Source organism: Symsagittifera roscoffensis, chromosome 4 (genome assembly GCF_963678635.1).
Source record: "Symsagittifera roscoffensis chromosome 4, txSymRosc1.1, whole genome shotgun sequence".
NCBI classification, from domain to species: Eukaryota; Metazoa; Xenacoelomorpha; order Acoela; family Convolutidae; genus Symsagittifera; species Symsagittifera roscoffensis.
In genome coordinates, this window is record NC_087065.1 from 9,338,057 (window position 1) to 9,364,729 (window position 26,673).

Consider the following 26,673-nt stretch of genomic DNA (forward strand, 5'->3'; position numbering starts at 1 on the left):
CTATCCCTACTTTCGTCAGCGAACCGACAATTTTTGAGCAAAGCTGAATTTTGAAAGTCCGTTTCATACAAAATTTGTTTTATATTTTCATTGTAAATTTACCAACTCCGATTTCTGTATAGCATTTTTTCTTTTATTTTCGGCTTATAATGTATGTCATTATGGACCCTTTTTGAGTCGTTTGATGAGCAAAAGGTTTTATCTAAATTTTTGAGGGGGATTTAAAGTTTTTCTGGAGGAGTTTTTTTTCAATATAAACAGTTTTTCAATATAAACAAGTCTTACTTGGCATATTTTCTTGAAAGGAAGTTTTTTTTTAATTTTCGGTTGTCGTTTCATCTGCAGGTAGTGATATTCGTTCTTTTCTCTATCTCAAGTGGTACGAAGTGCTGCTTCACCGCTGTGTTTATTTGTTAAATAACCTCTCATGAAGTATCGAAAGTCAAAAATATTTTAAAAAGACGTCTTTCCTGATCTCGAGTACCTTGAAGTTTTCCCAACTGTCTGTTGTCTGTTTTTTTAAGATGTTCGTGTTGTTTTTAGAGAAGCGTCAGCAGCAGCAGAGGAATAAGAAGACGGTTTCCGTGTCTTCATTGGACATGGGCGAGAGGTACACGTTTCACCCCTCAGCCGTTATGCTCGGAGACGAAGGTAGGAATATATTCGGTGGCTCTTTTACTGCCATTCACCCAGCCGGACATACAAGTCAGCTCTACCCAATTTTGTTTACACGCTAAGTTATGGACCGGAAAAGTCAAATTTTTGACTTTTTGACCGTTTTTCGAAGCTTCATGACTTTTCTCGAAATCTACACTTCCAAATCTGAGATTTTGGGCTTAATAATAATAATTATTATTATTATTATTATTATCTTAATCAAAAGATTGATCGGTTGGAAGCTCCCCTGTATCAACAGAACTGCCCAATTTTACACAGAAACTTACGGTCCTCGGAAGTGTCAAGTTTTTGATTTTTTGATCCTTTTCTGATCCTATTTTTTTTCGAAAACTACCCAGCTGAGTCTGATATCAAAGATCTAATCGAAACAACAGGTTGTGGGAAGCCTCCTTGCATAAGCGGCCTTGCCTTAGAACATTTGAGAAAATGTTATGCTATTCTAAATTGTCAAATATTTTCTTTCTTATTTTATTTAACACGAACTATAAGAAACTACTAAGGTTTAGGGTGAACCCCTTTTTTTACAAGCAAAGCCTGTGTGATAGTATGAACTCTCTTTTTTCGCAAATAATAGTGTCGCGACTAATAGTGTTCATTTTGATCAATAACCAGCTATTGAGTACAGCCAATGCTAAGGATATTGACACAGACTACTATATTACAAATAGCACTTAAGGTTCAAGGTATCATGGATCTGTAGCGTAGAGGTAGGGAAGGAGACCCGCAATAAATTAAGAGGTTCGACCCTGGGCAGGGTCGGATGTTTTCAATGAACTTTTTTGTATACTAGTTAAAATGCGTCCGTTCTATAAATCGGGGCATGTTAGTTGGTGAATGGTTTTTTTTCAAATTGACTGGTACTGCTAATGAGTCATAATTGGCCTGCGTCACTTAGCATTTATGTAGACTCATAATTGGCATGCGTCACTTAAGAATTTATGTTATACTCATTCAATTTTTCCCAGTAGCGCTATCGGTCATGTTTTTGCTTGTGTATGCGCAAAGTACAACTTCGCCTGTGTTGAATATTTGAAACTACCCATTTCATTCTGAATCAGTACAACAAATCCAAAAAAAAAATATTAAACAGGTACCTCGACCTTTAGCTGAACCCCCTAATAAATTCATGTAATATGTACATTAATCAAGCTGATTTTTTGAAGTTCTTTTATTTTTGGTTGACAGCTTTATTTGCTGCTTCAATTGTTTCGGCTTGCGCATGACAACGGGAGTTTACCCAACTTATGTCGGCTGATTTGCCGCTCGATAAATGATTCTGAAGACTTATTTTACGCCGGCATTTGTTTTTTTGTATTGTTTTCAAATAGAGCATTATTCAGACAAAATTCAGTGTTTTCTGTTTGGCAATGCTTTGTTTGTGGTATTGCAAAGGGTGTGTATCGCCTCTGTTATTTCTTCATCATTATTTATGTTAATTATAGTTGAGGCTGAGCTCAAAGGAGAGAACTATTGGGTGACAGTGAACAGCTACCTGACATTTGGGGACACAATTGTTACTCAGGTCACCTTCCCCACCAAGAAGAAGAACGAGGCCCAGTGGGCCCTGCAAGAGGGGGGAGGGGGACACAGGCCCTCCACCCACGTACAAGGCAGAACAGAAGTACCAGTGTGCTCACTGCCAAGGTAACAGATGAAAGTGTGAATATTTGAACACATTTCTCAAAAATAGTTGCTTAAATACTTAATTTTACTTTTTAACAGCTAAAAATACGCACCAAATGGCGAAAATTGTAAAATAACTTTCAAAAATACCCAAAGCTGACTTGTTTCGTTTGTTTTTTTTCGGATTTTTGAATTCTGGTCAGCTAACATAGTTTTAGGGCCTTCTAAAATTCTATGAATTTACAAAATAATAACTTGTTGGCGGATTTAAATAACGAAAACATGATAGAAGTCGAGAATTTAACCTGTTCTTGTATTGGGTTTGTCATTTTAAACATGAAACCCTCCTGATAAAATGTGTCGTCGTTTTAGGTCGGCAACTCTGTGTTTCATAGTGACGATATCAAAGACCGAGAAGCCCTCGCAGTACGACTACGTGAAGAAGTTCTGGGCTAATTTTTGTGTGTTCGACCACAATGAACTGCTCAAGTGTGGTCCCAACAATCTGCACTTGTGGGAGATGCCTCAAGACAGTATCGCACTAGACCAGCCGAACCTCACAGGTAAACGAAACAATGAGGGAACAATATTAGTAAGATTTAAAAAATGGTCATTAGTATGATGACAAACTTGTGCAAAAGAGAAGATAACTTAATTGTCGTTTGCTATTCTTCTTCTTTATCCACAGATATCGTTGCTAAATGTTTTAAAATCATGTGGAATGTTTGCCATTCGCGGCTTTTTGGCTAAGTTGTATCTTCATTTTGATTAATCTAAATGAATCGCGGCTGAAGAGTCTAAGTAGTTCGAGGCAGTTAAATTGCAATAGAATAGTGGTTTGCAGGAACAACGATAGACAACTTCCGGACGTTCCAGAAGAAACACGAGTCTGGGGTCAGATTGGTGATCAGTTGCATGTCCCACAAGACACACAAACACCTGTACAGATTCGAGAACCCCCTCTCAAGCGGACTCAACGTCCAATGGCTGAGCAAGATCAACAAACTCACCCATGTTTCATTATGGCACCTATCGAACATCGACGAAAGACCTCTGGAAGAGAAAGTTTGGATATTCAAACAAGCTGTAGAGTACTATTACCAAGGGCTGCCAGATACAAATATTTTCTGTGGCCAGAGTTTACTACTTTGGCTGCCTCAGATAGTCAAATGTGTGGATTTCTCAGACGCCGATATGGTCCACAATCTGAAACTTATCCTCGAAAAGTGTCAGCCTGCGGGTGAACATGCATTGAAGACAGACCAGTGCCTGGTGCTGTTGGGGTTCCACTGTCAAGACATCGAAGTTCGAAAGTTTGCAGTCCAGCATCTGGACAAAAAGCCAGTATCTGAGTTGAAGAACTACTTGCTGCAGATTTGCGAGTGTCTGAAGTTCGAAAGGTACTTGACAAATGACCTCACAGAAATGCTGCTGAAGAAAAGTTTCTTTGATCACTCCTTTGCGCATGCTCTATTTTGGAACCTGCGAGTGTTTCTGTTCGATGAACACCACTGGCTGCGTACGTGCTTGATCATAGAAGCGCTGTTTTATGGAATCCCGGACTATCAGAGTTTACTGGAGAAACCCCTTACGGTAAGACAATTTTTTTGGAATAAGTTGGAAAAATTATTTGGAAAAAAGATAATCACCGATAGCGGGGAAGCAGTTAAAAGTCGTATAAATAATTACACTTGCGAAGCTAGTGTATTAGTACGAACCTTCTTTTTTCCAGCTAAGTCGCAAATATTGGTGCGGCACTTTTATGGCGCGGCATCCCAATAATGGTGGGGCACCTTTACAGCTTTTTGATAGCATGTGCTTTGGCATTCGAATACTAATAATTTAACACAGTTGATGCATTTTTAATTCATCAAATGAACCGAAAAAGTGATTTGTTTCAAACAACATCAAAATGAAAACTCGATTTCAGAAATTTTCTAACTCAATATATCTAGCAATTTTTTGAAATGCATAATGTATACATAATGTGGCTTTATGCTTTGCAATTTGTTCATACAAAGTTAGCGTGGATGCCTTCAGTTTGTTATATTCCAAATTATTACATGCAAAGTTGAGTCTATTTGTATTTGGTGCCACTTTTGCTGAATGGCATAGGCAAGTTATGAGCATCTGCAGCTGGCTTCATTCGTGACTAGTGTTTGTCGCTTGTTAAGCTTGCGTGGCTGAGTGGATACTGCGTGAGACTCAAAGTCTCTACAAAATTCCCACACGTAGCCGATTTTTTGCTAATTCGAGGCTTAGTTCTACTTTTTCTTATTTCACTTGATAGAGCTGCTTTTTGGTCGTGTTCTCGCAAGTGTTATGATTGGTTTGTTGTACTGAGTTATCAGAAATGTCGAAGAGTTAAGTTGGCTTAATTACTACTATTGAGTCGTTCGTCGCTGCGTAAGCACTTCATCAATGAACAGTCCTGGTGTTAACTTGTGTTTTGTTGTGTGTACTGTTAGGTGATGGAGAAGTTGAAGGACATAGGTGGTAAGCTGAAGAAGTTGGAGAATGCGTCGGTGGAGAAACAGTCGTTCATCCTGCAGGAGTTCCTCCAGGCCAACAGTCCCGTGCTGCAACACTTCCTCTGTCCACTCTGCCCCTCCAAGTTCCTCTCTTTACTACAGCCCACTGAGTGCAAAGTGAGCACCGCAAATTTCACTCTTTCCTTATCCTAATCGGGTTTAAAAAACATAAAAATTATTCTATGTATTTTCAGTTATCTTAGAACAGTTACTTAGAACAGTTGTCTAAACTGAACATCTTTTTGGTTTCAACTGGATTTGGGTAATTTCTGATCAAAAGTCGCTGTTTCAGTTTATGTTTCGAACTGGCTGTTAAATTTGGCCATAAAAAGTTTTGTACAGCAAATAGAGATTGCCATCCCCCACGTAATTTGGATTGCAGTTGCTTAGTGCTTGGAACTAACGAAGCCTGAGTCCCGGATCATTTCAAATAATTGTACGCTGGACTTCGTATGCGTAGTGCACAGTCTATATTAGACATGCCTATAAGTCACTGCGTACTGAAAAATGAAAATTCTGTGCTTTTTAGTGCATGAAGAGCAAGATGAAACCAATTCGGTTAGTGTACCACGTGGAAGAAAGTGTTAGTGCACTGCAGCAGCAAAACAACAACAACAGTCTGAATAAACAAATAAACAACAACAGTAGCAATAGCAGACTCTCATCGTCCGCTTCGCTTGTGTCATGGAATGGGGATAGTGGCAGGGGGTCCATGTCTACACTTGTAGGGGGAGGGGGAAGCAGCAGCAGCAGTGGCATGTGCTTTGAACTCATGTTCAAAGTGGGCGATGATCTAAGACAAGATGTGCTCATACTGCAGATGTTCTCCTGCTTCAACTCGTTGTGGCTAAAGCACGGTGAGAAAACAAGTCACAGCACAACTTGTCAAAAGTTTATATTTCAGTTCGATTGATTGAAAAAGTAGTGTCACGATATTTGCGTTTAAAGAAGGCTGACTGGTGCAAAGATGAAACAAGATTGGAAATAAAATTCAGAATATACTCTTTCATAGCTACTTGGTGGTGTGTTTTTAGTTTTTTTCAAGGAAAAAGTCGAAAAATTTGTTCACACTCAAATTTGAGTTTTCGCGGGTTGGTTTGGCTTTTGATTTTTCAAGTTTCAATTTATTTCTTTGTTCAAGGGAAGTGAAGGTCCACTATTGAACAGCAAATTTGTAAAAGGAGTTGTATAATTTTTTTTCATCGGCTCAATTTCTAGCCTTTTAGTGCAAATTTTGCTGCACGGCATTGACAGTTCAATAGAATTTTTTCTCAGCTTGATCAGTGGCTAGTATTTCGGTGCTTCAAGTGTCAGTCGTGTATGGCGGTTGACTTGAATGATCGAGGACTGAAGTATGATTGGCGTCGAGGGCATTTATTTTTCAAAATTGATTAATTTTTGATTTTGCTTCTTTTCTTGGCTTTTTCAGGAAAGTCTGAAAATTTCTCTACGCTCAAAATTTGATTTTCAGCGGTTTGAATTTTGATTTCTTCTTAAATTCAGTTCATTTCCTTTGTTCAAGGGAAAGCGAGATCAAACAGCAAAAGTGTAAATGTCATGAAAACGCGATCGATTTCTAGTTTCGAAAATATAAATTAATTTTCAGCCGAATTTATTTTGAGCCAATTGATCAAATTTATTTTGATCCAAATTTCTCAAATTGTGTTTATTTTATCAAATAAGCGGAAGTTGAAGTTTTTTTAAAAAAGAAGTCAGTTGGTGGCACCCAATCAGTTGATGGCACCCAATCAGTTGGTGGCACCCAATCAGTTGATGGCAAACTTACGGCTTTTGATAGCATGTGCTTTGACATTCGATTAATATTAAGTGAACACAGTTGGTGCTTTTTTAATTAATCAAATGAACTGAATAAAGGTACAGTAAAGCTAATTCAAACTACAGTACAATAATAATGGCTCCAGAAATTTTTCAACTCAATAATTTATGCATAATTTGGTTTTATGATTTCTTGTGTCCTTTTGGAATCGAAATCAAAGGTAGATAGAATTGTCCTAAGTATATTAAGATAAAACCGCTTGGTATTTGAGGGAAACTTTTGGGAGTGCATAGCTTTGTTCACTCCCCGCTGGAAAAGGTCCGAAATAAAAAATCAAATTGGTTTTTCCCGACAAAAATTTTTCTAAATTTATTTTTGAGTTCCGAATGACGGCTTAAGCTTTGATTCGGTAACACACTTGGCCTACCTTAATTTTTTTGAGGTAGTCATCCTTGTGCAATAAACAACACACTACGCCGTAATCTTTTTCACTCAATTTTTGTTGACAATCATCTAAATTTAATAACATAAACCGGAGGTTAAAGAACATATGTTTTTTTGATATAAGTTTACAAATCAACAAGCAAGATTGAGTCCAGTCAGGCTGGATTCTAAACAGTATTAGAATGATTAAATATAAAAGTTATATATATATATACATATGATTTAAAACACCCAATTTTTTTTAACTGGTACTTGCTCATTTGAATGTAGTAAATATCGGTTTTTTCACTCGTGAGACCAAGTTACTTGTAATCGATAACTAGAGGTTTTTTGTTGTAAATTGTTTTTGCACAGGCGACAGGTCTCAGACTCGAATCCCGACCATGTCTTGTTTCATTTTCTATCATGTATTTAATAATTATGTATGTAAGTATGCATGTATCTGTACCTTGATTTAATACAGATCTTCAACATCTCTCAGGTCCCTTCCAATTTAGTCCAGAGGTAAGCCTGCGCCTTTGGAACATAAGATCTAGGGTTAGAGTTCCCGCCGAAGCTTGTTTTTTTAATGAATGGAAATTTTTTCTGAAACTTATTGACGCGAGTCTAACTATGATTGAAAGTCGTTTTGTCGTTTGATTTTGTATAGTAATAATTTTTTTTTCAACTTAACCGTATCGATTTTTGCTATTGTGACTGATTTACTTCCTTTTGCGTTATTTAATTTGCAATAAATGATATTTTTTTTGTTTATTACAAAGAACTAGACTTAAGATATATAACATCGTTTTATTTTCGGCTCAACTGTTTTCTTCGTAAGTTTTGTCGGCTTAGTTACCATTAGGCAAATGGTTTTTAATGCTGGTTTAATTACGGTGATGCTGTTTTTTTTGTTATATTTTCTTCAAATTGAAGATCATTCGCGACAATTTTTTGAATTTTGTTTTTCGAATTAAAAAATAAATTCTCCGACTTAGTTGCTTCCGTCTTATTGTCTGTCTCCAACTTATTGTCTGTCTGCTCCTCCTCGTATCTGCGTATACTTTGATTTCTTATTGACCATTCTCAGGTTTTTGGGTTTGGCAAAATTTCCATACCTTGGCACAGGTTCTAGCAATCGAAACTTCTGATGAGTAATTTCCATGAAACTGTCCAGTACTCACTTTTTTCGATCTATTGTTTATCGACATGTTTTATTTTTGCATCATGATTTTTTTCTTATTTTGTTTATTTATAGGATTTTCAGTGAACAGATCAAAACTTATCAGCCAAAAAATTTTGTGATGATTTTTTCTGCAGGATATATGCTGTTTTTCAAAAGTAATTCACGACAACTTTTGTCTTAGGAAGCAAAATTTTACTCCCCAGTTTATCGGCGATTTAAATTGTCGAAATTGTTTGTTTTGAACAAAAATATTCCAATAAGGAATTCAATAAAATAGCACGCGCCATTAAATATTCCAATAAGGGGGGTTTCAATAAAATAACCGCGCGATTAACGATAATTTTTATACCGCCTTAAGATGTATATTTACCAAATTTCGGCTCTTTTCCAGTTCCCCCTTTCAAAATACCGAATTTTAAGTTTGTTTTAAGTGTTATTACGGCTAAATGCGTGATATTACGCTGTAAAGTATAAAGAACAAATCTGTTCACAGTTGTCGATTTGTTCACCACGCCTAATTTCATTGCATTATGACAACGTTAAATAGACTTTTCAAAATTGAATTTGAAGGGGAGCGGGGAACTGGAAAAGAGCCCAAATCCCGCACGCATTTTGCTAAGACACTTATTGATTTCGTTAACAAAATTCATTATAACGACGGAACTATTTAGATTGTAAAGATGACTGACATGGATGGGTTTTCAGGTGAAGGCACACTCACATTGTGATTTTTTAATGGACATTTCCGTGCCTGTTGATATTAATTGAGCGTCAAATTTTATTCTGAGGATTGGTATAAGTTTCAGGTGTTCCAAATCCTTTAATGTTTCGATAGATTTTTACGTCGAATTTTTTTGTTGAACTCAAGAATGACCCTCAATCTCTAGATTTTTTCGATGATTCGAAACGGAAATATAGTACGATTTAAATTGTTATGTATGTCTGTTTGTGGTAGACCTAGACTTGCGTCTTCTATCCTACAAATGTTTGGCTGCAGAAGTGGACAGTGGTCTGATTGAGATGGTGCAGAGTGCCAGTACAATTAGCAAGATCCAGAAGTGGTACAACGAGGAGAAGAAGAAGGCTTTCGGAGCTGTGTCGGCAGCATGGAGCAAGGATGCCATATACTTGTGGCTAGCCTCAGATATACACAATGCTAATAAACCAGTGAGTATACTTCAACTTTTTTATTCTGTACTGATGAAATTTGGATTTGTTAGTTCATAAAGAAGCGATGAACGCAGTGAAGGCTCCTACATAGGTCGTGAAGATTATTTTAAAAGTTTTTCTTTCAGGAAAAAGTTTTATATTTATTCACGCTCAAATTTGATTTTTCGTGGTTCGACTGATTTTTTTTTTTAACTTCAGTTCGTCTCCTTTATTAAAAAGAAGGCAAATTACACTATCGAACAGCAAAAAAAAAGTAAAAATCACGGGACAAAAAGGTCGACTTGGTTTCGGAGTTTTCTAGTTTTCAGATATCCCAGTGGAATAAAAACTTCACCAATTGATCCAATTTTTCAAATTGAGTGAATTTTACAAAGAAAATGCTCTCATAAACTATTGAGCAAGAAATTCAAAGAGCATTGCAGCCCCTTTTTTTACTTCGAGTTTCGCAAGTTTAGGTTGTATCAAAAACAATTCAGTATTTTTTCCTTTTCTCTTGCGTTCATTGACTCTTTTCCAACTGTCTGTTGGCTATGACCTTTGTGTTCATTTTGCACTTTTCAGTAAGGTTTTCTGAGGTTTTCAAATCATTCTAAGCTGCAGTCGGTCATAGCAGAAACAGGAACACATAAATATAATTGTAATAATCGCAATCTAATTTAAAATATCATTAAATCATTAAGTCATAAATATATATAGTTCACGCTCAATTTTATTTTTTCGCGGTTCGATTGACTTTTGATTTTTTGAAGCTCAGTTCATTTCGTTTGTTAAAAGGAAGGCAAACTCCACAATCGAACAGCGAAAGGGTAAAGGTCACAAAAAAACGTTATCGATTTCGTTTCAAAAAGCGAATTAAAAACTTTACCTATTGAAACCGTTTTTTATCAAATTTGGTTTAATTTTATCACAAAAGTATCAACTATAAATTGTTCTAGAAACTCAAAGAGCTTTAAGGTCTTAACCGAAAGTTGAAAGTCGAAAGTTTTTTCTTTGAACTTCGAAAGTCTTTGTCATTTTACTGGCGTTCATTGACTCTTTTCCAACTGTCTGTTGGCCATGTTTTCTGTTTACTTGCGTTTTTTGAATTTTTTTCCTTCTGTCTGTTGGCTATGTTTGAGACTAGGAGCTGCTATACTTTCTTTTTTCTTGTTGGTAAATGGACCGGAGCTTTCTATCCCCTCCCCCATTTGAAAATTAAAAAATAATTTAACATTGTGTATATGTGATGAAACTTGTTCTTCATATGTGCAGGGGCGATAGTGCAAAAGATCCCACTATTTCAAAGGATGATGTTTGTGTTTAGTTGCCTGAAGACGTGGTTAAGAAAGCGGTGGAGGAGTTCGTGTTTTCGTGTGCCGGCTCATGTGTGGCCAGCTATGTCTTAGGAATTGGAGACAGACACAATGACAACATCATGGTACACAGGTAATAATATGTTTTACTGTCTTATATGTTTACAAAAGCATGCTCAACTAATTCTTCCAGGACAACCCCTTTGCTAGTTTCATGTAAAGTGGATCGAACACTGAGGCCTTGAACGTTGCGTCCTTAAGACAATAGAAGGAACCAAATTACCACGATTTTTCTTTGTTGATTTATTTCAACAACCAAATAGTAAGTGAATGACATGTGACTCTTATTCATCTAACTTCTTTTCTTTATAATAAAGTAAATAGTAAAATATTGCATCTATAATGGGTTATAGGTCTGGCAGACTGTTTCACATAGACTTTGGCCACATTCTGGGTCGGAAGAAGCAGAAGTTTGGCATCAACCGGGAGCGGGTGCCTCTCATTCTGCCCGCCTCCTTCATGTACATCATCAACCGCGACTTCGAGTCCAATGACCAGAACCCCTCCTACAGAGAGAACTTCAAGTCCTTCCAAAATCTGTGCATTAAGGTAAGTCATCACATGCAAGACAACTTGTCCTCATCATAGTCATCATCATTTTCAAGTGTTAATGAACTCTTGTGGTTTTAATTAAGTTTTTTTTACGACACACTTTTCAAAATTTGTTCACGCTCGAGTTTTTTTTTTCGGTTTCATTTTGGTTTCTTTTGTAATTCCACTTCAAGTTAATCTGCCTCACCAATAAGCTATTGAGTCATTTTTCTCACGAAGAAAGTTATTTTATTCATAAACGTGTCGTCAATCATGAAAGAGTGAAAGAAAGTCAAAATAAAATTTCGTCATATGTTCTTTTTCTTTTGAAATACTCAATCGTAAATAGATCTTGATGATGCTATTAAAATGAGTTTTGAAATGATCTTTTAACATACATCATACATATTATTTCATTCATGAATGCATTTAAGTAATATGTACTTTTTGAGTTCAAAACAAGTAAATTTACTAAAAGTTAGGAAAATTGCGCTATCCAATTAGGAAACCGGAAATAGTGCGAAAAAACGTTAATGACTTTTAAAGCGTTAATGACTTTAAACGTTAACGTTAAGTTTGAATTGACAAATGTTATTCAGGCATTTCTGGTGCTGCGTGACAATGTTGACATGGTGTGCAACATGCTCTACGCCATGAAGAATGCAGGCATGCCTGAGTTGAAGAGTCTCTCGGATGTGAACTACGCGAGGGAGACACTGTTCGTGGGCGACAGTGCCGAGGAGGCGGAGAGGAAGTTCGTCCAGAAGATCAACGAGTCCATCAAGAGTTCCTGGACTACAAATGTCAACTGGGCATTCCACAACAACAAAAACTGGAGGTGACATCACCCTATTTGGACCACCAAACCCTCACGTGTCTACCCTAAAGTGTACCCTACTTTCGAAGAAATTTAAGAGCAGAGTCCTTAATGAAGGTTTGTTAGTTCACGCTTACATTGGCTCCGTGAGAAGTTTTGATCATTGAATTGAAACGTCAATGAATACTTTAAAATTAAGGATTTTTTATCATCATGTTTTATGATTGTATCGAGCAGTTTTTGAAAATTACATTTTGCCTAAAAAACTTTTAAAATGTCCAAATTTGGTTTCTGTGTCTTAGGTGAACAGATAAAACGGTGACCAGATTTGACGAGAGCTCAGAGCAGATGTTTTTGATGAGCTGACAGAAAGCTTTGTGTGCTATGAGACCATGACATGAAACTTGCTTTTTGAAACTAAATTCTTTAATTTATCTATTCGTTGTTTTTGACAGATTCTCTTTTTTGATATTTATGTACCTCCTAGTGCCATTGTAATTAATACTGGTGACTGCAGAATGTATTGAAATGATAATTATGCACGAATCATCCATGTTTTTTTTAATTTGGTCAAACTTATGGTTTTTGAATTAGTTTCAGTTCTATTAGTGGTCATCAGTGTTTTTTTGCTAGTGCAAATTCAAACTCTGAAGTCTCTCAAGTCATTTTGTTCAATTTCTTTGCAGATTTTTGCTAAATTTTACTTAAGTATTCGATGATTTAATTTTAATTTTCAATTTGAACTTCTGATATTAGTTGATTCGATGAAAAGATTAATTTTGTACAATATTTTTATAATAAACTTTTGAAATTTATTGTCAGACAGTAGAAGAAGAGTGTATTGATGATTGATGATAGAAACCGAAGTAGACATATCGGGTGCGACTGTATGAACTTTATTATTGCAAAGTATTGCTGTTCCAACCCCCTTCCTCCAAAGGGTATGGTTTTTTCCACCCGATTTTAGATACTCCAGGACAGCCCATTAAGTGTCAAATGAGGTATGATTTGTGATTCCGTTGAGTTCTTAACTTTATTTCATCTTTGAAATAATTTTCTAATTGAATTCTTTCAGCCTACAAAAATTTAAACGAAAGTACCCAAGAACAGTTTTCTCGACTCGTGTTTCATATTTTTGTTTCATAACTACGCTTGTTGTTACATTAATAGTTTATTTTTCAATCGGTATAAAAACTCAACAAAAACGGTTCAATTTCAGTATGTGCGCTGCTCTAATTCTATCCGCTTTTTTTGTGGTCGGTATCTTAGAAGCAGCAAAGTATGGCCCATTTGTGAATACATTAGACAAGGGATCTCTGGGAGTCAAGGGTTCGGATCGCTGAGATTTTTTTCTACTGCTCATTTTTGTACTTTTTGGTTGTGATACGCCAGGGTGTTGCAGCTGGGCACTAGATTTTCTGCCGTGTAACAATTTTGTTAGCAAAGGTAATTTTAAAAGGCAGTTCGAAATGGTAGTATTGAAAATATGCATTTTAACTTGTTTTGCCTCTATAGAGCTCGTGCTTGCTCTGTAAGCAGTAGATGCATGATCTTTCCGTTGATTCTTTCACTGAAAATCTTGCAGCTGTTTTTCTGCTTGTTAAGTATCTGCTTCAATTCTGTCGGCTTATTCACCTAATGTTTCTTTTCTTTTAGATACCGGTCGGTTTTTGATTGAACTTCGACAAAGTTTTTGTTTGCAACTTCACTTCTCCAATCCTCTTTTGAAAGGGTTTAAAAAGCGACTTTTTCGGACTTTTTGCTTTTCAAAAAAACTTTGTTCGAATGTTTTTCTTTGATATTTTTTAAGCTGCCTTATGTTCTTATCATAGTTTTTTGGCGATGGTAATTGATAAAAGTTCATGCTCAGTTTTCTTGGAATAATTTTATCAGTTTTTTCATCAAATGATTTTAAACTTAGCGTAAGTGCTTTCTTGCCTATCTTTTTTTTGTAAAACTAACTTTTTCAAGCAATAGACTCGGGCTTAAAGTGTCTTAAAAACTATCAGATCACAAAATTAAAGTTTTTATCTTAATTTTGCTCGTGTCAGATTTTTTAAAAATAATAACTAAATTTTTTCACTAACTATTTTCCTCTAAATCTTTAAAATTACTTTTTCTCGATTTTCATTCAAATTTAATCAGGTTAATGCTATGTAAAATTTTCATATTTTACCCACCAAAAGTTTCTGCTAGCAAAAAGTGAAATAAACAGCACATGGATAATTTTTTTGTGTCATTTTGTTTCGATGTAACTTTTGGCTAGTTGTCATTTTTTTTACCTCATGATTTCTACAATTTTTTGTTGCAAATCGAATCAAGTTAATGGCACGGCGAGCTGGCGAAAAAATACAAGCAAAGATGATTTTATTTTCTGATTTTTTACACAAGCATAGCTTCTGTTATAGTATGAACTATCTTTTTTTTCCCAACAAAGTCGCAAATATTGTTGCGACGCAGATATTGTTGAAAGAAAACATGTTCGTTTTAATCAGTACCAGCTATTCAGTACAGCCAATGCTTAAGATATTACTACCGGCTAATATTGTTTGTAGATTTAATGGCGGAGATTAAATCCGTCATGAAATCGTTCCAAATTGATTAAGGGAAACTTATTTTAAATCTCAATTTAAAAAAATATTCATTTTTTTTATTACATTCATTTTTTTCATGTTATTACTGCTCCGTAGACTGCTGTATAAATCGAGGCATGCTAGTTGGTAAATTTCTTTTTATATCAAGTTGAATACTATTGCTAATGCGTCAATTGGCGTGCGTCACTTAAGAATTTTTGTAGACTCAAAGTTTTACTCATTAAAATTTCCCAGTAGCGTTATCGGTTATTTTTTGTTTGTGTAGGCGAAGTGAAATTTTGCTTCTATTGAGAAGTATCGCGTTGGGATTCTTTTGACTTTTTTTCTCGGTTCAATGGGCGTCTACCCATACTTTGTCTGCATAGTTGCCGCTAAATTAGTTCTTTTGATGATAATTCAAAGATGGCCTTTGTGTTTTGCCACAAGTTGTCAAGTTAATGAGTTAAATTGAGACAAACGAATAGAAATTTTGGTGTTTTTTTTGGGCCTGTTTTCATGGTTTTCTAGGGCTCTGTGGCGTTTTTTTTATTTCAAGCTTTTAAAGATCAGCTCCACTTCTGTGTAGTAAAACGAATGAAAGAGTAAAAAATAACAAAAGAAGCGTTATATGTTCATAGATTTGATAATTCATAAACGAGCAAGAATGCAAACAACCGTTTTTGAGAAATTTGTCAGAATTACAGAATTGAAGTATATTTAACAGTTAAGTGAGTTCTCCAAGAAAAATTGGCTATTTGTACATTGCTTATTTTGAAAACTTTGTTTCACGCTGATGCGAGTTATTTTCAATTATGAATTCCTGTATTTCACATTTCCTGGATTTCAATCAAAAATTGTAAAAAAAAACTGACAACAAGTTCTCTTCACTCTATTAAGCGTTCTAGCTTTTCTTATGCTGAAGTTTTTTTTTAATCTTCCTTGACATTTTTTAAGATTTAATCTTCCTTCTCAAACAGCAAAAGGCCTGCTCACAAAAATTTCTATTGTTGTTCATTCTTAAGTTTAGTTGTGCAATCTATAATCAAACTTAATAATATTTCGATTATAGACCATAAAATTAGAGTACGATTTAATTTAAATTTATAAATTGCAGTATAAAGTGAATCCAGTTTTTTTTTAAAATTCTACAATCCATTTTTTATTTTAGTTACTCGAAATTGCTATAAAAAGACAAAAACAGAATTCTCAGCAGAAAGCTGAAGATTCAAAATTAAGTTTTTCCGAACCTTTTTAGTGTTTTTTTTTGTGATCTAATTTTTCAAATCCTTTTGTTTATTCAATGTTAACAATAATTCTTTGTTTTAGTTCTTTAGTACTTTTTCTACTCCCAATTAGACAACAAATTCTTGAATTGAAATTGAGGAAAAAGACAATATGATTTCGTTAATTCTAAAATGTGCATAATAAAACAAACTGAAAGCAACAAAAAAGCTTCAGAAAATAATTATTTTAAAAGTGTAATTGAAATATTTGTCTCAACAATTTTCAAACAAATCTAAAAATAAAGTGCAAATTGAAGCCTGAAATGGATATAACACTAATCAGATTAAAAAATTGTCTGCGTAGTTTTGGCTGAATTGTCTGCATACTTTTGGCTGAATTGTCTGAATTTGAAATCGGCTGAATTGTCTTTGGCCGAATTGTCTGGACGCGGATTGAAACACATATTTTGTAAGTTAGATAATTTGAAATTTTTATTTTGGAATGGACGAGCTAAACTTTTTCTTAGCTCAATAACGTACACAAGTAATGCGCTTCAGCTCGAAATTGTTGCTCACAATTTTCCAGGCTCACAATTTTCCAAGCGAAGCAACAGTTATGATCTGTCACTTAAAAAATTTCAGATGTTTTTGGGTTAGTTTAATGGTTGGGTCATGTGAAGAATATTCCCCCTAAACATACCAAGTAGTCGCTCTGAAATTAACTGAAAAGTTCAGTCAGTAGGGCCGAAAAATGTACTATGCTCAAAAGTAAATTTTGCTCTAGTAAAAAATTTTTCCCGTTTTTTTAATTCATGGGAGAGACAGTCCACTATGTCCCAGTCGTTCTCTTCAAGAGTTAACTGCTTCAAGTAATCAGTTATTGAAAAATCGCTTTCGAATTTTTACTAGCAATAAAAACGTAATTTTTACTACACTGTTATCCTTGCAATTAACAAGGTTTTAGCAACCGATAAAAAACTTTTTTCTAGACTATCAATTAAAAAAATTCAAATCGTTAATGCTGAAAAACTTTTTTCTAGACTATCAATTAAAAAAAATTCAAATCGTTAATACTAAAACATCTAAAATTGCGTGAAACTTTTCTCGTGCTTTGAGAGTCACTTTATTTTTCAGAAAAATATAGTTCATAGTGAGTATTAATATTGATTAGCTAATAAAAATGTCTTTGCTTCACATTGAAAATTTAGTTCCCGATTTAGCTTAAACCTATTGTTACGACCATTGAAAATGGGGAGGAGTTTTCTATTCGGGTGTGTTTTATTTTTTTCGTTTGTTTCCCACGCAAAATCAGGTACCACAAATAACCATTTTAAAAGTATTTATCTTAATTATGCTCGTATGTCCGATTTTTTTTAAATAAGATTTAAATTTTTTCACTAATTATTTTCCTCTAAATCTTTGAAAGAACTTTTTCTTGATTTCCACTCAACTTTAATCAGAGTAATGCTATGTAGAATTTTCATGTTCTACCGACCAAAAAATTCTGCTAGCAAAGAAACGTGAAACAAACAGCACATATGGATAATTTTTTCGTGTGATTTTGTTTGGACGTAACTTTTAGCTAGTTGTGTTTTTTTACCTCATGATGTCTACAATTTTTGTTGCAAATCGAATAAAATTAACAGCATGCGAGTTTGCGAAAAAAACAAGCAAAAAATGTTTTCATTTTCTGGTTTTTTCACAAACATAGCTTCTGTTACAGTCTTTTTTTCCAACAAAAGCGCAAATTTTGTTGCGACGCAGATTTTGTTGCAATAAAATTAGTTCGTTTTTATCAGTACCAGCATCTCAGTACAGCCAATGCTGAAGATATTTTTACCGACTAATATTGTTCCGACTTCCGTGCTCGGGATGGTTTTTTCTTCAGACAAATTTTGACTTTTCCACTAGCCATTTTGACGGATTTTTTATTGTCATTCAAAATTTTGTTGTTCTGAGCTTAAATTTGGAAAAATATTTCACCTGTGATCATTTTTGCTACAATTATGGAGTTTTAAAAAATGCCATTTTGGCCAGTTTGAGACATTAACGCGCTATTTATTTCGCGCTATTAACGCGTAAGCGGAGACTTAATCCGTCATAGAAATCGTTCCAAATTGATTAAGGGAAGCTTATCTGCCATAATTGACTAATTACTAGAAGCATAATTTATCATTTTGTTCTAAATATGGCGTGTGGGGTGATGATTTTCAGAAAAAATCTGAAATTAAAAAAATATACATTTTTATTTTATAACATTCATTTTTTTCATGTTATTACTGCTCTCTAGACTGCTGTATAAATTGAGGCATGTTAGTCCGTAAATTCCTTTTTTATTACGTTGAATGCTATTGCTAATGCGTCAATTGGAGTGCGTCACTTAAGAATTTTCGTAGACTCAAAGTTTTACTCATTAAATTTTTCCCAGTAGCGTTATCGGTCATGTTTTTGCTTGTGTAGGTGAAATGAAACTTCGCCTCTGTTAAGAAGTATCGCGTTTGGATTCTTTTGACTATTGGTCTCGGTTCAACGGGAATTTTAAGTCGTAATTTGATAAAGATTTAAAAAGTTGCTGAAATTTTTTACGGTTGTGAGAAAAAAACGGTTTGAAAGTTTTATTTTTTTGTCTTTTTTCGAGCTAGGAAAGCGATCGAGTAACGTTTGTGATATATTAAAGATTTCGAATTGGGATAAAACTATTTGAATTTGCTACAAGCAAAATTAAATTTCAAAAAAACCGTATCTAACACAATTCTGGCAAAAGAAACAATTCGCAATTATTTAAAAATTTAGTGCAGAAAGTTGAAAGTTTGAAAAAAAGTTTTGAAAATGTTTTTTTTATCTTTTTTAATTATATCATTTTTGAAGACAATTGTAGTCGCCAGTGCGCAGATCGTTTAGTTCCTACGCTTTTGTATATTTATATCATCACGCGACAAGAAAGACGCTAACTTGATGAAAAAATTTTTTTTTTCTGAGAATGTGGTCGGAACAACCCATGCTACTTGCAAATCAACCGGCAATCCTTTTTAAAAATTGTATTCTATTTTAAATTTTTGAGCTAATTTTGAACGTACTTTGATTGTTTCAATTTTTTACTTGGAGCTGATGAAAGGTAGTTTTCACATTTCAAACACGTTTTTCAAGTGGAGCACAGATTATGTTATCTGAATGTATTCACAAGCCACTGAACAAAAAATGTCTGATACCTTCAGTACGCAGAAGATTCAGTTACTTCAAATCTCAGTGATTCAAGATACTATATTTCCTAATACTGCGATTGAAATGCACACTAGCAAATGCACACTAGAAATTTTTTCTTTGGAGCAATTGTTTGAAACTTTTATCTGGGTTTCTCATCAAGTCAGGTCCCAGCTTAAAATTTTTCCTCTGTGGTGCAAATATAACGCCTTTTTTGTTTTGGATGATCAACGTTTGGATGATTAATGCGACTAAAAACGGTAATTTGCAAACAGTTTTTTTCTGCTCTAATTAATTTTTGAAGTTTTGCGTAACTGCTTAAAACTTAAAGAATGGTTTACCGTAAAGTTAGCCTGCATTGGAGCCTTTTTTCAAGATAAAACTAAATTTTAAATAAATTTATTACCAGGATTGTTGCCAAAAACTTTTGATAAGTAAGATAAAACAAAAAAAATGTTTTCTATTGCTATGAGAGCGAGCTCCAATGCTTTTCTCAGGTTTTCTTCAACAAAGAAGAATTTATGTCAATTCGAAAAAAAAAAGTTCTGTAAAATATAAAAGTGAGACAGCTTGACAAAGAATTTTGTTTTTGAGTTATATGAATTTTTCCTATTTTTCCATATAAGGTAATTAAAATTCCATATGCCCTGAAAAATTTTGTAAATATTCTGCAAAACGATCAGCATTTCAAGACTAAAATCAAAATATTTGATTCAAGCTAAAACTCATGTTAAGACCACTACACATCCTTAGCAAAAACGCTCAAATCAAACAGATTATAAGAGAAACTGCATTTTTTTTGTTCAAAATGGTAATTTAACCATTTTTAGATTCCAAAAAATTGCAATTACTTATTACCATTAGATAATTTTTTTATTTTAGAATTTTTTTAAACTGTGAAATTATCTGTAGTTTGTTATGCAAACATTTATTTCTTGACTTTAAAGTAAAGTTTTCATTAACTGATGTGCATCAATTTTAAATGGTGCAGGTCTTTGCTTCACCTGTGCTTTTGCTTTTGTAATTTAGAATTGCAAATTAGCTCTGTCTCAAATTACATTTTTATGATTCAATTTTGCTCCGTTTTTGCACTGCAAAAGAAATTAGTGATTGTGTACGAAAAAGAACTTTCAAATTATGTGATGATGTAATTGAATGATACAAAAATACCCATTTTTTTTAAAAATCTGAGCTACAAGTGGGTAAGCTGCTATTCCAACCTCTCCCAAAATGATCCAAATTAGACAGAGGCAGTATAATTGGTAGTATTAATCCGATTTTTAAAAAACAGGGAACTCTTGTGCTCGGGGTGTTTTTTTTCAGAGCAAGTTTGCCTCTTTAACTAGCCATTTTTTGGTAATTTTTATTAGCATCTAAAACGTATAATTTTCTGTAGATTACTTTTAAACGTGATTTTCAAAAATAACCTTGTCATAATTTTTTTTATTTTTAGTTTTTGTGAAAAGATTTTTTTTCTTTATTAAGTTATCCATAGACCTTTAAAAAGCAGCTGGAACATTTTAGACTTTCCCTTGATACAAACAATTTTGCCAATACGCTACTAGACGCTAAGAAGATAACTTTTATCTTACTTTGCTCTCTGTTTTCAGATATTTACATATTTTTTTACGCTACATTTTCAGAAAAAACAAAACTAGACACTCTTATTTTGAATTATATCTCTTATTACTTCAATTGATGTTTCAAAAAATAATTTGAAGACGTTGAAGTGCAATTGGAACCTTTGGGGTGTTGCTGATAGGGAGCATTATTGTTTTGAATTGTGAAAGTAACAAGATAATTGGTAAAAAAATATGAATGCTCATTTCATGTGATCAGAGAAAAGAATGCTACAATGATTATACAATTTCAAATTATTTGTCTGGTCCGCCCGCCTTTGTGTTTGCAACTTACCACAAACTGCCTATTATCAGTTTTTTGCTTAGTTTTATTAGAAATTATGCACACTTTAATTGTTCATAGAGTTGAGCCATGAACGGTTTTTCTCCTTTTGAAATTTGAATTGAAATTTGAAGACGTTTTTCAAATATTTCGTGGTTAACAAAAAACAAGGTTAACATGTTTAACACAAATGTTATTCATTTTTGTCTTACAGAAACAAGGCTAGTGAAAAAAAGCGGTTCAGCCATGAATCTACTTATCGAAAACCTTTCCTAGATGACAGAATGATTTCTGTGATTTTTTTTCATTTTGACGTCATCTTGCTGACGTTAGTATTATAACTTCCTGTAGCTAATCGGTAAAGGAGCTTCTCTGTAATTAAGATAACGTGCAGGCAAATCAAATTTTTTTAAATTTGGTTGCCTTCTGAACTTAAATTAGCAAAAAGGATTCAATTGCTTAGATCTTGCAGTGTTTTTAGGTGACATTTATTATTTTACTTCTGCTGTTCGAACTTAATCAGTTTTTCAATGAACTGAGTAATCACTTATTTATGCTCCAGCCATGGCGTTATTGTTCCGACTTTCGATACGGAAGTAACGGAATATTTGTGCTCGGGGTTGGTTTTTTTTCTTTAGACAAATTTCGACTTTTCAACTAGCCATTTTTGACGGAATTTTTTTTATATCATTCAAAATGTATTGCTGTCCCCAGCTCAAATTTGAAAAGATATTTCACCTGTGATTATTTTTTGTAAAGTTATGGGGGCTCAAAAATTGCAATTTTGGCTAATTTGGGACAATTAACGAGCGATATATTTCGCGCTATTAACGCGTAAGCGGAGAGTTAATCCGTCTTAAAATCGTTCCAAATTGGTTGAAAGAAGCTTATTTGGGGGTTGAGAAATTAGACGATAAGCAAATTAGACGGAGGTACTCAAGAAGTAATTAGAAGATTTTGCAAAACTGCAATTGGAGGAAAAAGACAAAAGTGAGAGAGATTAAAATTGTTTGCTGACAAATTGCGTTGGAAAAAAAAAACTGTTTGCAAACAACAGTTAAATTTTGGTGGCCAAAAATTTTACAAGTCAATTATGCATAATTTATTCATTTCAAAGCTCTCCTGTAATAATTGGATTTGACATTTTATGTCTATTTAAACAAATTGTTTTGTTAGGTATTGACATTTTATGTTCTTTTTGTATTTGTAAAACTTGACTCTTAAGAAAAATTTTTGTTGACCATTTCCTTTTCATAGCTTTTTCGTCTAAAATGCCAGATCTGTAAAAAAAATTCCGTCTATTTGCGTCTTTGTAGCATCCGTCTAATTTGCTTATCGTCTTTTTTCCTACGCCCCGCTTATTTGCCATAATTGATTTGTTACAAGGAGCTATATTTATCTATTCGTACTTTAAATGTCGTGTGGGGTGATGATTTTCATAAGAAATTTCAAAATAAAAAAAAAATTCATTTTATTTTAGTACATTTAATTTTTTAATGTTATTACTGCTCCATTAAACCTTAAAGGCAGTCGGAACATTCAGGGCTTCGCCCTGATACGAGCAGTCTTGTTTTTTTGATATTTTACAGCTACAGCAAAAACGTCCGTCAAAATCTGTTTTTGTAACAAGTTCTTTTTCTGGAAATTTAAAACAAATACAGTGCTGATTTAAATTAACCGGACAAAACGCGTTAAATTTGAAATTTAAAACGCATTTTTCTCAAATTGGGTTGAGTTTAAGTGAAAATTTATGAAGACAAAACTTGCTTAAAATTAAACCATATTAATTCAGCTGTAACTTTAAGCAAGTTTTGTCTTTAAAAGTTTTCATCTCAACTCAACCCAATTTGAGAAAACTGCGTTTTACAATTCAAATTTAACGCGTTTTATCCGGTTAATTTAAATCAGCAATGTGTATGCTTTAAATTTCCAGAAAAGGAACTTGATACAAAAACAGATTTTGACGGATGTTTTTGGTGTAATTAAAAAATTTGGTAATAGTTTCAAGTAAAATCAAATCAACCTCTTTGATCTGAAAAATCGAGTGCTGTAATAGCAGTATTCAGCTAAGATGAACATGTACGCGTCTAACTAATGTCTCTTTAAGTTTTTTTATCTATAATGAATTGAGAAAATGTTGAAGTTTATCGCTTAGAAAAATTTCAGTGCAAAAAGTGATTATACTGGATGTTTTCATCGTTTTGAAAGACTCTCTTGAACTTTGATATGCCGGTTGTGTTTAGGCGCGAGTGTACTTTGGGCATAACTTAATTAAAAATTTGAAGGTTGGAAATCTATCATCAAAAACTAATTTGAAGACCATCATAGCTAAATGTTTTTCACCTGTTTCTAGAAAAATTCAACAACTTTTTTGCAGACAAACAGTGAATCGTAATCCATGGCAATAAGACCTCATTTCTTGGTCTTTTCAGGCAACTTTGATAAGTTTTGAATAAACTCAAATTAAAAAAAAAAATCTTGATCGAAGTGTTTGCTGTTTTGAAAAATGTAGAAAAATTGGGCATTTCTTAGCTTCTTCGATTTTCTCCAGGCCATTTTTGAAAACAAGGGGCAGAATTATGAATCGAAAAATAAATAAATATAAAAGTCAGCGTATTCAAAACTTGCAGAAATTTCAGCTTTTTTCAAAAATTCATGGAAGACTTCTACCTCAAAACAGCAGCCTTTATTTTTCAACCTAAAACAGCAATGAAAACGGTTTTATAAATGCATAGTTTTCTTTTTCACTTCGATAAAAACTCAACCAAAAGTTCTATAAAAACTCAACAATTTCCGAAAAAAAAAGAAAAAAATATTTTAAAATTTTTAAAATAATTTAGTCATTAAAAAAATTAGACTAAATTGCCTATTCTACTACCATTGTCAAATTTAGTTGTGTATGATTGTTGAATATGATTGCACTAAGTAATAGATGTACGTCAGATACTTTCATCACGCCACGCAGAAAATAAAACCACACTAAATTGGAAAAAAAATTTTGGTATTTTTTAACGACTGTACAGTGCACTACTGTTTGATGCATAGTTTCAACGACATCAAGGCATATAGATGTTGCACGCATATGAATGCGACGAAAAAAAACGACAAGAAAGTGAAAACTTTCCGAAAGGGTAGAAGTGAATTGACTTAAACTCATGAACACGAAAACTTTGAAATTATTCTTGACAATTGTTATTAGCTCATGAAACAAAACAAAACAAGGTAACTAATTAAATAAAAAAACTTGAGATAAAACAGATTCCACACATTTTGAGTTTACATGACACTCAACTTTTATAAGAGCTTTTATTCTGGTAGAAAGATTCCCTGCTCTACATCAAAAGAATTTGCCCGGGAGTATTTTGCAATCGCAAAACATTGAAAAAAAAAATTGTGTTTTTGGTTGGTTACTGTTCTCCCAGAGTCTACTAAGAACTTAACGTCCTCATCACGTCAATAGTTCGGGTTACTGACGTAACGTTTCACGTCCTCATTACAAGAAAAAAAATTTCTCTCTCTAGTATCAGGGAGACATATACAAATATCTATAGCTCTGATATTTTATTTGTTTCTAATACTTGAAATTGAAATTTCAAAGTTTTTTGGTTTCTCTTCTGGTCCTAGTTTGAGATTTAGGTAGGGACAGAACATAGTTCCAAATTGATTAAGGGAAGTTTGTTTGCCATAATTGACTAGTTACTAGAAGCATAATTTATCACTTTGTTCTAAATATGGCGTGTGGGGTGATGATTTTCAGAAAAAAATCTCAAATTAAAAAAATATACATTTTTATTTTATAACATTTATTTTTTTTCATGTTATTACTGCTCTCTAGACTGCTGTATAAATTGAGGCATGTTAGTTGGCAAATTCCTTTTTTATTAGGTTGAATGCTATTGCTAATGCGTCAATTGGCGTGCGTCACTTAAGAATTTTTGTAGACTCAAAGTTTTACTCATTAAATTTTTCCCAGTAGCGTTATCAGTCATGTTTTTGCTTGTGTAGGCGAAATGAAACTTCGCCTCTGTTATGAAGTATCGCGTTTGGGTTCTTTTGACTATTGTTCTCGGTTCAACGGGCGTTTTAAGTCGTATTTCGATAAAGATTTAAAAAGTTGCTGAAATTTTTTCCGGTTGTGAGAAAAAAACGGTTTGAAAGTTTTAATTTGTTGTCTTTTTTCGAGCTAGGAAAGCAATCGAGTAACGTTTGTGATATGTTAAAGATTTCGAATTAGGATAAAACTATTTGAATTTGCTACAAGCAAAATTAAATTTCAAAAAAATCGTATCTAACGCAATTCTGGCAAAAGAAACATTTCGCAATTATTTAAAATTTTAGTGCAGAAAGTTGAAAGTTTGAAAAAAAGTTTTGAAAACATTTTTTTATCTTTTTTAATTATATCATTTTTGAAGACAATTGTAGTCGCCAGTGCGCAGATTGTTTAGTTTCTACGATTTTGTATAGTTATATCATCACGCGACAACAAAAGACGCTAACTTGAGATAAAAAATTTTTTTTCTGAGAATGTGGTCGGAACAACCCATGCTACTTGCAAATCAACCGTCTATCTTTTTTAAAAATTGTATTCTATTTTAGATTTTTGAGCTAAATTTGAACGTACTTTGATTGTTTCAATTTTTTACTTGGAGCTGATGAAAGGTAGTTTTCACATTTCAAACACGTTTTTCAAGTGGAGCACAGATTATGTTATCTGAATGTATTCACAAGCCACTGAACAAAAAATGTCTGATACCTTCAGTACGCAGAAGATTCAGTTACTTCAAATCTCAGTGATTCAAGATACTATATTTCCTAATACTGCGATTGAAATGCACACTAGCAAATGCACACTAGAAATTTTTTCTTTGGAGCAATTGTTTGAAACTTTTATCTGGGTTTCTCATCAACTCATGTCCCAGCTTAAAGTTTTTCCTCTGTGGTGCAAATATAACGCCTTTTTTTGTTTTGGATGATCAACGTTTGGATGATTAATGCGACTAAAAACGGTAATTTGCAAACTGTATTTTTCTGCTCTATTTAATTTTTGAAGTTTTGCGTAACTGCTTAAAACTTAAAGAATGGTTTACCGTAAAATTAGCCTGCATTAGAGCCTTTTTTCAAGATAAAACTAAATTTTAAATAAATTTATTACCAGGACTGTTGCCAAAAACTTTTGATAAGTAAGATATAACAAAAAAATTGTTTTCTATTGCTATGAGAGCGAGCTGCAATGCTTTTCTCAGGTTTTCGTCAACAAAGAAGAATTTATGTCACTTCGAAAAAAAATTCTGTGAAATACAAAAATGAGACAATTTTTCCATTTTTGACGGAGTTGTTTTATATATCATTCAAAATGTTTTGCTGTCCTTAGCTCAAATTTGAAAAAATATTATGGGGGTTCAAAGATTGCCATTTTGGCCAATTTGGGACAATTAACGCGCGATATATTTCGCGCTATTAACGCGTAAGCGGAGAGTTAATCCGTCTTAAAATTGTTCCAAATTGGTTGAAAGAAGTTTATTTGGGGGTTGAGAAATTAGACGATAAGCAAATTAGACGGAGGTACTCAAAAAGAAATTAGACGATTTTGCAAAACTGCAATTGTGAGAAAATAGACGAAAGTGAGACAGATTAAAAATGTTTGCTGACAAATTGCGTTAGAAAAATAAAACTGTTTGCAAACAAC

General features: G+C 33.6%; 1 protein-coding gene across 1 annotated transcript in view; it reads left to right on the top strand.

The window, feature by feature from the left end:
- Positions 1-12,645, top strand: part of LOC134844037 (phosphatidylinositol 4,5-bisphosphate 3-kinase catalytic subunit delta isoform-like) — a 33,177-nt gene extending 20,532 nt beyond the window's left edge. The window contains exons 5-15 of the mRNA XM_063860491.1: positions 544-651; positions 2,121-2,322; positions 2,674-2,864; positions 3,146-3,894; positions 4,770-4,949; positions 5,362-5,689; positions 9,174-9,385; positions 10,692-10,813; positions 11,094-11,289; positions 11,871-12,205; positions 12,391-12,645. Of these exons, the coding sequence (XP_063716561.1) occupies positions 544-651; positions 2,121-2,322; positions 2,674-2,864; positions 3,146-3,894; positions 4,770-4,949; positions 5,362-5,689; positions 9,174-9,385; positions 10,692-10,813; positions 11,094-11,289; positions 11,871-12,113 (2,531 nt within the window). The 3' untranslated portion in view covers positions 12,114-12,205; positions 12,391-12,645. The remainder of the gene's footprint in view (positions 1-543; positions 652-2,120; positions 2,323-2,673; positions 2,865-3,145; positions 3,895-4,769; positions 4,950-5,361; positions 5,690-9,173; positions 9,386-10,691; positions 10,814-11,093; positions 11,290-11,870; positions 12,206-12,390) is intronic.
- The last annotated feature ends 14,028 nt before the right edge of the window (positions 12,646-26,673 follow it).